General features: G+C 42.3%; 1 protein-coding gene across 1 annotated transcript; it reads left to right on the forward strand.

The window, feature by feature from the left end:
* Positions 1-8,165: 8,165 nt before the first annotated feature.
* On the forward strand, positions 8,166-11,060 carry LOC139564413 (transmembrane protein 158-like). The gene has a single exon (XM_071383925.1). The coding sequence runs from the start codon at positions 8,452-8,454 to the stop codon at positions 9,265-9,267; it is 816 nt and encodes a 271-aa protein (XP_071240026.1). The 5' UTR covers positions 8,166-8,451; the 3' UTR covers positions 9,268-11,060.
* The last annotated feature ends 2,151 nt before the right edge of the window (positions 11,061-13,211 follow it).

Consider the following 13,211-nt stretch of genomic DNA (forward strand, 5'->3'; position numbering starts at 1 on the left):
GAAGCGGCCGCACTGGGTTCTCCTGGAGAACAGGGGATCGTAGAGCTGGCGCAGGATAACCCGGGCCGAGGAGGCGCACTGGAGACCAGGTGCGCTGAGCCGGCACCACCCTACCTGGCTGGATACCCCTCTTTACGCGGCAGGTACGGAGAGCATGTACTGCACGCACCGGGCTGTGACTTTGTACTGAAGGCACGGTGCGTAAAACCGGAAAACATGGCACTGGAACCGTGACCAACTTCGCTCGCCCCGCTCGCCAACCCGTGTGCCCCCAAAAAAATGTTTGTGGGGCTGCCTCTCGTGCCTGCTTCGAAGACTTGCCTGCTCATACCGTCGCCTCTCAGCTTTAGCTGCTTCCAGTTCCTCTTTCGGACAGCGATATTCCCCAGCCTGCCTCCAAGGTCCTTTCCCGTCCAGGATTTCCTCCCAAGTCCAAGAATCCTGAACACGCTCCACCTTACCACGCTGCTTGGTCCGCTTGTGGTGGGTAGTTCTGTCACGCTCGTCTGATGAAGAAGGAGTGTACCAAAGCGCAGCGTGGTACGTGTTCATGATATTTATTTAAAACTGAAAACTAGAACAAAAATAACAAAGCGAGAAACGAACAGTTCTGTAAGGTAACTAAAACTATACAGAAAACAACTACCCACAAACACAGGTGGGAAAAAGGCTACCTAAGTATGATTCTCAATCAGAGACAACGATAGACAGCTGCCTCTGATTGAGAACCACACCCGGCCAAACACATAGAAATAGAAAACATAGAAATAAAGAAACTAGAATGCGTGACAAGGACTATGTAAGTTATAGCAGAGGTAACACTGATATTCATGTGAGAAGGTAGATGTGGTAGAAGGTAGATATGAAACACTGCCTTAGTTAATTTTAACAGTGTGGGAGGTTATATGAGATCAAAGCAGGAGGACTGTGGGTTCTTTCAATGGCTGCAATGAACCAGGAATGTCATTTTATTGTGGTTGTTGGAAGGTTGTTTTTGGTTTGGAGGGGACACACAGAATAAGTGGCTCAGTGGTTGGGATAAGACTCTTTCACCCTTCATTTATTTTTCTCTCATCCTCTCCATCTTAGTTTCACAATTATTACATGTGTCACGCCCTGACCTTTGAGAGCCTTTTTATGTCTCTATTTGGTTTGGTCAGGGTGTGATTTGGGGTGGGCATTCTATGATCTTTATTTCTATGATTTGTGATTCTATGTTTTGGCCGGGTATGGTTCTCAATCAGGGACAGCTGTCTATCGTTGTCTCTGATTGGGAATCATACTTAAGCAGCCTGTTTTGCCACTTTAGGTGGTGGGATGTTGTTTTTGTTAGCTCTGTGTAGCCTTCAAGACGTTACGTTTGTTGTTTTGTTTGGTGTTCGTTTTTTTAATAAAGATGCACGCTGCACCTTGGTCTTCTTCCGACGAGCGTTACAACATGATTCCACTTCTTTAATTTGCAATTTAAGTAATAGATCTCAAACCAATATAGGAAAATAACACAGCCATCTATTCATCCACAATTACTCTGGGATGAGCTAATGAGTGACAGATTTGATCAGCTCCCTCTTTGCCTTTGAATGTCAGTTCAAACACTTTCTCTGATGCCTGTTTTCAAACTAAAGTCATCTCTTCTGCAAGCAGAAGTCCACCTCCACCTTCACCCACACCCCTCCTCCCTCCCACCGCTCAGGCTCAACCATGACAAACAACCCATGTTAATCACACCCTCTCGCCATGTTTCGGAGGGTGCTTACAGTTCACACACACACACACACACACACACACACACACACACACACACACACACACACACACACACACACACACACACACACACACACACACACACACACACACACACACACACACAGAACCAGAAGACAAACAATCACACAGCATCAGAGAGAAAATGTTCATCCTCTGTGTGACTGGATAGAGGAGAGGATGCTGTGGGTGGAAGGTGGTGGGGGGGACTGGTCGGTTCCCACCTATCAAAAGGTGACCTTTTGGGGGACGGCCATGTGATTCACATCCACGTCAGCCATGCTGAGAAGTGGCGGCATCGGCGCAGGCAAGAAGCAATCTCACACCATCTTGGCTCCCAGAGTCCAATGAGGAAGGGCCTGATCAGTCTCTGCCTGTGACCATTGTTCGGAGGGTCTGATAAGTGTGGTGTTATTTCCAAGGCCTATTTCACGTCGACAGCCCCTCAGCAGGCGCCCGGCCGGCCGTGCACTGTGTCCTTCATTGATCTTTTCCCGGAGAAGACAAATATAGAAAAAGAGGAACACGGTGGTAGGGTGAAGACGGACGGTTCTGAAAGGCAGAAGGAGTAGAATTGTTAGTTAGAGACCATAGAAACGTCGGGGACATCGACATCCAAGCTCATTACCATGTCAACTGTAACATTTCCCTTGGTGTTCAAGCAAGTGTGTTAACTATGACCCTGGTGTTCTTATTTGTCAGATGGAACAGCAAGATCAGTTCTATTTTGAGAACGATTACTTCTCAGAAGCATTGTTATACAGTTTCTTACTTTTCACGAACAGTGGTATGCATTCTGACAAACCATCATAGTACTGTAGTAAGAAACTGCATAACAATAAACTCAAGATACAAACTTAACAAAAAAGTAGTTTGGTATTAGTGCCTATACGTCACGTGCCAATACATGACTTTCTAATCAAATCCATAATTTGCCCCAAACAATATTGCCCCATACTAACCCATCCAGCCCACAACAACCACTGAATCTCCTGAGAGGGCCTTATTAAGAAACACAGAGACATTATAGTTGGTATCGTTCCTCTGATCTTTCCCATGCCATTATAACAGGTTGACATGGGAGTTCAGATTCACATCGTCTTGTTTTAATTAAGTGTCTTGATGTTGTGTGTCTAATAAACTGTGCTGCTTTGCCTCATCAAGGCTGATAGTTCTGTTTCCTGGGAGAGAGATGAGCACTTCCACATACAGTACATAACACAACGCTTCCTTCCTTCCTTCGCCCGCCATCCCGCACGGCTCCTAACAGGACTCCTCGGTAGTTAATGCTACTAATTAGTGCTCCTCTCTCCTGTGGATCCCTCTGCAGTCTCACAGACACGGGGGGTAGGGGGAGGGAAGATTGTGTGTACCCTGATCTCTGCAGATCGAAACATTTTGTTACTCACCACAATCACAATATATATTGGGTGCATTTGAGTCCGCCTGTCCAACACTCAATCTATATTGTAATCCATTTGATTTGATTTGTTTATTTGTATCCCCATTAGCTTTCACAGGGGCAGCAGCAATTCTTCCTGGGGTCCACAAAAAACACAAAACATGATAAATAAGAAAACACTGCTACACTAATAGACAAGGACAGTCACACAAATGTAAAATACATCGATATACAAACAATACAACAACAACAAAAATAATGTATGTGTTAGAGTGTCTGTGTGTGTGTGTTGGTGTGTCAGTCCCCTCATTTATAGTGGTGTTGTCTCTGTTGTTGTTTTTTAAGGCATATACAAATGTAATCATATCAAACTTCTCATTCACTGTATGAGTACACACAAAACCACTCCAGCCACATTGTCTCACGTCAGATGGCGTCACTTCTCCGCGACGCTCGTCCCTCAATCCGTGCAGGTGGAATCGACGTGCTATCTGATGTAAGACAATGCACCAGACATGCAAGTAGCTATAGAAACTAACATAAACCCTAACCTGAACACACATCCTACCCAGAGGCACTTTTCAAGTTTCTCCTAAAGATAGAATCAAATGGACATTAATAATATAATTCCTCTCTAAATCTCTCCACTTCTAAATTGTCCCTCATCTCAACCAATAAGTAAAGGTCAGCTGGTTACCATGGTGATGGGTCAGGGGACTTGCCTTGCCATTGTTGGAATGAAAAGGAACAGCAGAAGTAAGAAGAATCAAGGGACTCAGTCACAAGGCTCAGATCCACAAAAGGAGTGAGAGCACGGAGGATGTGAAGACAAATGTATCCAATAGCCAATATCTAATGTAACAGGTTGTCTGTGTGAGCCTATAGTACAGAGAAATAGTGCCTGTCTGCTCCTGCACAGTGAGAGTGGATGGAGGAGAGACCAGAAGCCACGAACAGGTCTCTTTTTAGATACATTTTGAGAAAATTAATCTTTTATACATTCTCCTTTGGCACAAGAGAGACTTATCTCTGTCCCATTAGCATTTTTGGCGCTGAAGCAATTTACATTTTTATAGCATAATTAATGAACAAGAAAGTAATTTACATTTTCGCTCCATTCGCCGGGCACAGTCTGGAGCATATTTGATATTTGGAGGGGGCCAGTATTTGGGAATGTGTGGGCGAGTTGGTGTGTCAGTGTCTCTGTAATTGTGTGTTTCGATCAGTGTGTCAAGCAGTGCGTGTGTGTGTGTGTGTGTGTAGTGGAGGAGGAGTGTGTGTGTGTGGGAGTTTTCAAGGAAAAGATGGAACAGAATAGGACCTAATAAACAACAGGGGAGGAATAAAGGAGGAGAGGTGTTTTCAGGTGCAAATTGAGGCCAGAGGCGACCTGTCTTTTACTTCAGCTAGTGCTCACATCAAAAGGCTGGAGGCAGTCCTTCACAGCAAATTAAACCATTCAAGCAGTTCAAAGGGAAATATAATTCATACAAGTGTCATACATATTCCCGACAAACATAAAAAGAGAAACTGTGTCATTATTGTTTTGCTTTGTTCTCTCTCCAAGTTGATGACCCTTGTGACAGTTAACCCTGTAAAGCCTGGCTCTTATCTTTTGAAAAGGGCTCTCACGTTGATAGTGGTTTTCTGGCTTAAACATTAAAGGGAAGTTAGAATAAGGAATATCCCATATGACATTAGTGTATATCAGTAAAAGACAGTGATCCGGCTCCAAGTATTTTACTGGTTTGTGACTCACTGACATCGTCCCCTGGTTAGAGGGGAATAAAGCAGCCCAAGAGTTAACACACAGGAACTTTATTTAAACACACTGAGGAAGATTAATATGGGGATGCACATAAAGTGGGAAAGATAGTGAAATGGTACACTCTTAGAAAAAAGGGTTCTAAAAGGGTTCTTCGGCTGTCCCCATAGGAGAACCCTTTTGGTTCCAGGTAGAATCCTTATTGGTTCCAGGAAGAACCTTTTGGGGTTCCATGTAGAACCCTCTGTAGAAAGGGTTCTACATGGAACCCAAAATGGTTCTACCTGAAACCAAAAAGGGTTCTTTAAAGGGTTTTCCTATGGGGACAGCCGAAGAACCCTTTAAGGTTCTAGATATCAATTTTTTTTCTTAGAGTGTAATGGTTCTGTAATGGACAGAAACAGGGGTAATTAATACACACATACCGAATGAATACACCAGGGCACAAATGCATAGATATAGAATATAGCAGTAGTAAATGTGAAAGGACTGTATAGATTGCATATGCCATCTGCAGAGTATCACACAGCACAGTAAACTCAGAGGAGTGACATACAACAGACAATCATAGCAACTAACTATGAAGAACAATATACAAATGTCACACAACTCACTTTGGACACCCACACCATCCCACCAGTCCAGAGATATGAGTGAGTCCAGTTGTTGATGGGCAGAGACAGATGTTGCTCTCTGCCACTGCTTGAGGGAGACTGACAGTATAGTGTAACCTGCAGAGTCAAGACGATGGGCAGATGTCCGGACCTCTAGTAACCTCCCTAGCGATCTATCAGGGCACAGGTCACACAGGTCATACAGGTCAGAGATAGTTTGAGGGGCAGGTTTTTGTTACCCCCTAGAGTCTAGACTCTCAGGCTCCGGTCATGGGGGATGGGGAGTGGAGTGTGGAGCTTAGAGTTGTGAGTTGCTGATAACAGTCACCGGCAGGGAATTCGTAACAATCATCTTTAGTTTATTTGACCCTGCAATGAATGTGATTTATGCATACCTGTGGTCTAAATTATGAAGTGTTTTGTGGGGTAAATTCTCTGTTTTGAAACTGTCAACTGCACCAAGACAAGCAGCCAGGATGTGTTATTTTCTCTTCAGCCAGGCTTCAAGCCAGACATGTGATATAGACGTCCATGGGACGTCTTCCATTGAACTCTGTGACACTGCTATGTGTGTGAGCGTAATCTAATCAGATCTATACAAAACCTGAAGGCACAGAACAGAACAATAGCCTACATGGTGGCAGAGGAGAGGTTTCGGACAACCTTGATTAAAGAGCCCTGCCAACACTGCAGCCAGCTCTGTCCCCGTACTGTGGCTGTAAATCTAATCAGGTTTCCCCACTCACAAAATGGAGGTGTTCCTAACACATTGAGGTTCTGTCAACGATGGGTGTAGCTGGTGCATAGAAGTCAGGCGCAGGAGAGCAGAGATGAGTGAACACGAAGTACTTTACTGAGGCAAGTAGTAAGACCAGAACGCAACAGCGTCACCAATGCCAAATGCCCAAAACAAGTAGGACAGCACACAGTACCACAAACAAAGTATAAAGTACCGGCTGCCACAAAACACAGGTAATACATAAAACCTGGCGCTAACCAGCCGGCAGCGTGCCAACCTCGACAATAAACAATACCCCACACAGACATGGAGGGAACAGAGGGCTAAATACACATAGTAATTATGAGGAGATGTAAACCAGGTGTGCAGGAAAACAAGACAAAACAAATGGAAAATGAAAGGTGGAGCGGCAATGGCTAGAAGACCGGTGACGTCGACCGCCGAACGCCGCCTGAACAAGGAGAGGGACCGACTTTGGCAGAAGTCGTGACAGGTTCATTGTATTTTCCAACATCAAATACAGTCAAAAAGTAATCCAATGTGTCACAGAACAGCTGAGTTACTCTCACAAGGTGCCCTACCTATGCTTATAGAGAGTGACAGAGGTTTACTGATGTGCCTGGCTACCCTTGAGTGCACCATAGCTACTCCATAACGGCTGTCTGTCACAAACTGTATATAGCCTCGTTATTGTTATGTCATTTTGTTGTGTTACTTTTAGATTACTTTTTTTTAAACTTTAGTTTATTTAGTAAATATTTATTGAACTGCAGTTGGTCATTCGGCGCATGTTGCAAATACAATTTGATTTGATTTGATCCCAAAAAATGGCATTACTGAGTCTGCTGGTGGTAACACATCTAAACATGCACTCTAAGCAGTCTGACTGGGGCTGAAATATAATTAATTAAGACTAAATCCATTATCATAAAGAGAGAGAATCTAACTTGATTACTTCCCCTTAAGGCAATTCATCTCCGGCACCTGCTTTGATTTGATATGCCTTGCTCCTGGCATCCTAAGGGGGATTTCATTGCCATCTTATGCTTGTGTAATTACCATCAACTGGTGTGCACACAGACTCACCCTGAAGAGGCATTTGAGGATAATCAATGGATTGACTGGTTCTGTTGAATGAGCACCAATTATGGGATTATTATACCTTCTCATAGAAAGGATGAGGTAGCGACAGGCCAGGAATCACTGATGGTGTGGCCGGGATTTAAAACATTTTTTTGTTGTTGTTTATTTGCAGATTTATACCCAATTATTTACTATAATATAGGTTTATTGTTTTAAATATGGCTGAACAGTCTAGCATGGGAGCCTTCCCCTTCAGGACTTCTTCTTAGCAAGGCCTTCTGGTTTGTAGGGCTTCTTGGAGTAGGGGCGAAGACAAGTTGGTCCTTGAGGCTGATCTGGGAGAGTTTAGCATTTTCCCCATTAATGGGGTCGGGGGAGGGGAAACTGATCCTAGGTCTGTACCAATGGGAAATGTCACACTGGAAGGGAATTCTCCCAGTCCATTGTCCAGCGGTGCTGAACTGTGGAGTTCATGGGTTGCTTTCCGGTTCAATGGTGCTGAATCTCGAAACCGCTTTAGCACCATTGAACATTTTACTCTTTTGACAAAGTCCAAATTTGAGTCATAAGGAGACATATTTTCCTGCATCACAATTCATATTAGAGGCTTTGGGCATAGGGACTCAGTTGGCCAAATAGAAAGCAATAAGGATGATATGTTTTGACACAATCATACATTACACAATAACTTATCCGTCCCAGGGTTGCAGATATCCTACAGGGAGGGAGGAAGAGGGGAATGCCTTGTGTTTGCGCACAGCATCTTCCACCCACCCTGTCCCTGAAGCCGCGTCACGCATTAAGTAAAGAGAGGCGCTAAGGTTGCTGTGCATGTTCCCAGATAGGGCGACTCCTGCTTTTCTTCCTCACACACCTGAGAGAGCGAGAGAGAGAGAGAGAAACTACCAGGGTCCTCACAGCACACCACAGCCTATCTCTTGCAAAGTAGCGCCCAGGAGCAGTTTGGCAAGAAGCCAGTTACTTTCAGAACCAAATCGAGGGAGGGGGCGCACACGCACCGTGTGACGGGCAACTGACGTTTCCAACTGTCCTCTCCGGCAACGGAAGATGCACACTATGGATGTTTGTGTACGCGCTGGAGACGGCCGTTTTCTGCATTTTATTAACGACGGACACGCCTCGTCAGTTGCCTTGCATCCCCAAGGAACATCATGCGAGTAGGAGCAACGCACCCAATGCCATGCTGAGCAACTCCCCGACTTTTCTGCTGGCCCTAACCACGGTTGCCGGACTACTCCAGCGGTGCCACGGCTGGAGCGACGAGGACCTCCTGTTACCCCCCATCAACTCCACCAACAGATTCTTGGCCAATTTGGAGGTAGACGTGCACTACTCGAAGAGATCCGTGGAGGAGAGCGAAGCCTCCTCGTCAGACACTTCGTTACAGCCGTTGCCACAGTGCAACGTCAGCGTGCAGAGACTTTTCCCCACCTCGCTGGTGGCTCGTTGGGACAGCAACTTCGGTTTCCAGTGCGATGTGTTTATATATACCGCCAATAACAATGGAAGGGCTTTTTTCTCTGCTGCTATCAACAGAGCCATCTCACCTGTTCTCATCGAACACCTCGGAGTCACCGGCGGCCAGCAGGAGTTTAGACTGTGTGTTGGATGTGGCATGTCACGATACCGGCGATTCGGCAAGTCAAAGGCTCAGCAGACGGGGGATCCCATCAATTTCTGCTGTGTTGACTTCAGCCTTGACGAACTAAATGGGGACAAAAGTTGGAGATTGAACCGTAAACCCATCGAGTCAACTCTAGTGGCTTGTTTCATGACTCTAGTGATAATAGTGTGGAGTGTGGCTGCCCTCATATGGCCGGTGCCTATTATTGCAGGATTTCTGCCCAACGGAATGGAACAGAGAAGGCCGAGATAAAGAATTCTGGAGATAAGCCCCCAAACCAAGAGGCAAAAAATACTGTAGAATACATATTTAAAAGTTTTTTTCACATTCTACCCGTATGAAAGAATGTCCGTTTCCAATTTTACCGTTTAGAATGAAAGAGTGCTTTTTGGTTTTGGTCTATTTCCTATTTATAGGCCTTCATTGTAAGAAGACCAATAGTTTTAAAGGTAGGCTGTGTTATTGTATTACATTGGCTATAGAATAGGTGCATATGTAGAGTGTGTTAACAACATTTCACTGTGAACAGTGTTTGTATGGTTTTACATATTTGTAGGATTATTGCCTATAGGCAGTGGTGTAGTGGTGCCTGAAGAATAGGTATACTATTCATTTTGGCAAAAATGTCCCAAACGGCCTGCCCGGCGAAGGAAAGGCGCTCTGTGTGAAAAATTCTATGAGAAACAGTGACATTCAATCTGTATTACCTAAAATTATAAATCCCATATTGGTCTTTCACAGTCAGGCCAACCCAAGCTGTACTGTGCAAGTAGGCGAATAGTAGGCGTACTATTGAAACAGATAAATTAGGCTGTCAACTAAATCAGAAATTCAAAAGTTTCAGATGTATTTTTTCAGATTTTCACTTTCAAAATCATACTTTGTTTTATAGAAAAACAACCAAATTGGATGTTCTAAGTCAATAAAAATCCTTAAACCACATCAGGTCTGGGAAAAATCTAAGATAAAACTATTTTTGTGTAGTTACTCTTTAATTCCAGTGTGACGGCACCTAGCACTGTTGTTTTGTCAGTGGTGTTTCTGTAGCACATGAGATGGAGTTTGCAAGACAAATGGCCACTGGATTAATGCAAAGAATCATGATATCATTCTTCCAGGTAGGCATTGGCTACTTTGTAGCTAGTTAACATTTAATTGACAAGGTTTTTGGGAAAGCCTTTCCATCTACCAGAAGACGGTTAGGCCTATCATTAGCATCACTATATTTTTCCTGTTCCTTAATTGTTTGAAACCTGGACATTTTACTTCATATTATGAGGCATGTCTTACCATTGCATAGAAACATGGAGGTAATAATTTTATAAAGACTTCCTCATATGCGTTCTCCTGTTCTACTGGTTTTCTTTCAACTTTATTTATTTGTCTAGCAGCCAAATGCATTATCCTATTCATATTAGCAACTGATGAAGGTTGTTGCATCTTTAGATCTCCCTCATATCTAATTTCCTTATGGATATTTCAATCGCCATCCATCAAACCTCTCACATATGCTGTGCACATTTTAGAATGGTGTTTTCCTGCTAATTGCATTTTGGAACATAGGCCTACCGCCGTGTGCCCATTGCTGCATCTAAAATGTGAAGAAATAATAGTTTATCAACATTTAAGCTAAACATTAAGAAATACACGCAATGCCCACTGAAAAAGAAGTGGGTGTACGGTGTAAACCTGCGCATACCCTCCGCTACACACACCACTGAGGCCTGCTATTTGTTGTGTTTATGTAGAGAGAAATTGCAGTTTTTCTCATGAACTTGAGTTAAAAAGTGTGCTGTAATACGTGGTGGGTATATCTTGTCAAGAATAAATGCATAAATGTCATAGGCCTACCTGAATTTATTTTGGATGTTGTATCAAATATTTTGACGTATTGGCAACCCCTCTCTGATATTGTTTAATATTATTTATAATGTTAGATTTAGATATATAACACAATTAAAACTAAGCTGATAACATATTTGTATTTATTTGTATGAAATAACATGAATGAATAAATAAATAAAATGTATTTGTTTTATATAATACGGAGGTGAGGAGACCTATTTATTTTTAACTAACTGCTTAGTGACCAATTATGCAAATAGACTGGGTCGGTGAAATGAGCTATGGCCTGTAACTGAAAGAGAAACGATAAAGCTCCATTCTCTGTTTGAGAAAGCTTCAGGGAATAGCAGCTGGGAATTTGTATTCATCTTTCAAATGTGAGTAGGCAATGAGAATATTTAGGTAAGCAAGTTGATGTGCTTATGTGTTTCTGAGTAACACACAAACCACTGTGTACAAACTGGTTGAGTTTGTCAACATATGGTGACATGGAATCTACAGCTATTGTTTCAATTCAACTCAGGGTTCAACAAAAAATAGACCATACATATAGGCCTAGGGTTTCAAGCTTTGGTTGAGTTCAAATTTTATCTTCAAGTTAATCATTGAAATGTTGGACTCACGTCTCCATCTCAACCAAAAATCATGGTTAAAGAATAGGACTAAATCAAACTAAACTTTATCTAAAGTGCATTTAAACTTTGATTAGATGAGGTCTTATTATTTAACTTAGATTTTTGTCTGAGATGGAGACATGAATCCAACATATAAATGATAAATGTTTATACAAACTGGGCATTGAATTGTGTTTGGTTGTCAACGCAACCAAATATCACCATTTGAAGGAGATGTATCTTCTACTTGGATAGTTCCATCTGTGCCACTGAATAAGTCTGCATTTAATTCCAATTTGTCTAAAAATTAATCATTGATATGTTTGATTCAAATCGTCATCTCAACCAAGAAAAGTTAAAGAATAGGACTAAATCAAATCAAACATTAAATGCACTTTAAATAAAGTTTTATTTGATTTAGTCCAATTCTTTAACTTTGATTATTGGTTGAGATGGAGACGTGAATCCAACATATAAAATATTAATCTGTAGACAAACTGTAATTAACGCCAGACTGTCAGGGGCACAAAATATACATCTCCTTCAAATAGTGATATTTGGTTGCGTTGACAACAAAATACAATTCAATATCACTTTTGCGATACAGTAAATAGCCTATTAACTTGTCGACAAGTTAACAAATTGTTTGTTGGATTCACGTCTCCAACTAAACCAAAAATAAACGTTAAAGAATAGGATTAAGCCACTGGCTCAGATGAAACTATCAAAGCATTCGATATCCTTTAAATTTTGATATTTGGTTGCGTTGTCAACCAAACACAATTCAATATTATTTTGTAATAGAGTAAATAGCCTACAATTAAGTATATCTTACAAACTAATGTAATTCAACCTTAAAATGAGTAACACATCCATGGTCACAACGTGAAGTTAGCCTACTGTAGCTATAAATGGCTTCTTATGTCATCATAGAAAGTGTGCATGTTCAAGATAGCATGCAAAGGTCGCAGGTCTGTGGAGATCTTCACAACTGCTATAATAATCTGTGCAGAATCTCGAAAAGCATTGATCACTTGCACTATGTACTTTCATGTAATCTCAACTGCAATCCAGGTAATTTGGTTGTGCTATGAGATTAAGCATATAAATGTACTTTTAAATGGTTGAAAGTGCAGTGATAACACATTTAGATGACAACTAAATAACTCATTGGAGTTTGGTTGTGCTTTTAAAATGTTTGAAAGCACAGTGATACATTGGGAATTCAAACAAATTATGGCTGTCATTTTGAGTGGGTGAATAAAGATTGAAATCTCATTGATCAACATCTCAAACAAATATGACCCACATTTCCACGTTGAAATGACATGGTGTGCCCAGTGGGAAGCATCCTTGTGTTAAATTATGTTTGTGAAAGGAGAGAAGAATCTCTCTCAACAAGCTCCTCGCAGCCCCTTTTGTTGATCCTCCTTGCTGCTCCTGTTCACAGTCATTATCCCCGTCATTGCTTATCCTCGCAGGGAACAGTCCTGCATCTCAGGCCCTCACCACCATCTATCTCTCTGGTGAATTCACGGATGGTCCATCACATTGTTTGTTCAATCTTGTTTCTTTCACTGTCAGTCCCAATCCCCAGAACTTTAGCTATTGCATTGTCTTGGTGAGTCAGGTAAATTCAGCACATGGCTCTAATGCGTAAATGGTATGTGTGCTATATTTGCCATGTGTGCTTGGGTGTTACAGAAAAAATGGCTTCTGCTCTGCTGTACAATCTAA

The sequence above is a fragment of the Salvelinus alpinus genome, chromosome 35, assembly GCF_045679555.1.
Source record: "Salvelinus alpinus chromosome 35, SLU_Salpinus.1, whole genome shotgun sequence".
NCBI lineage: Eukaryota > Metazoa > Chordata > Actinopteri > Salmoniformes > Salmonidae > Salvelinus > Salvelinus alpinus.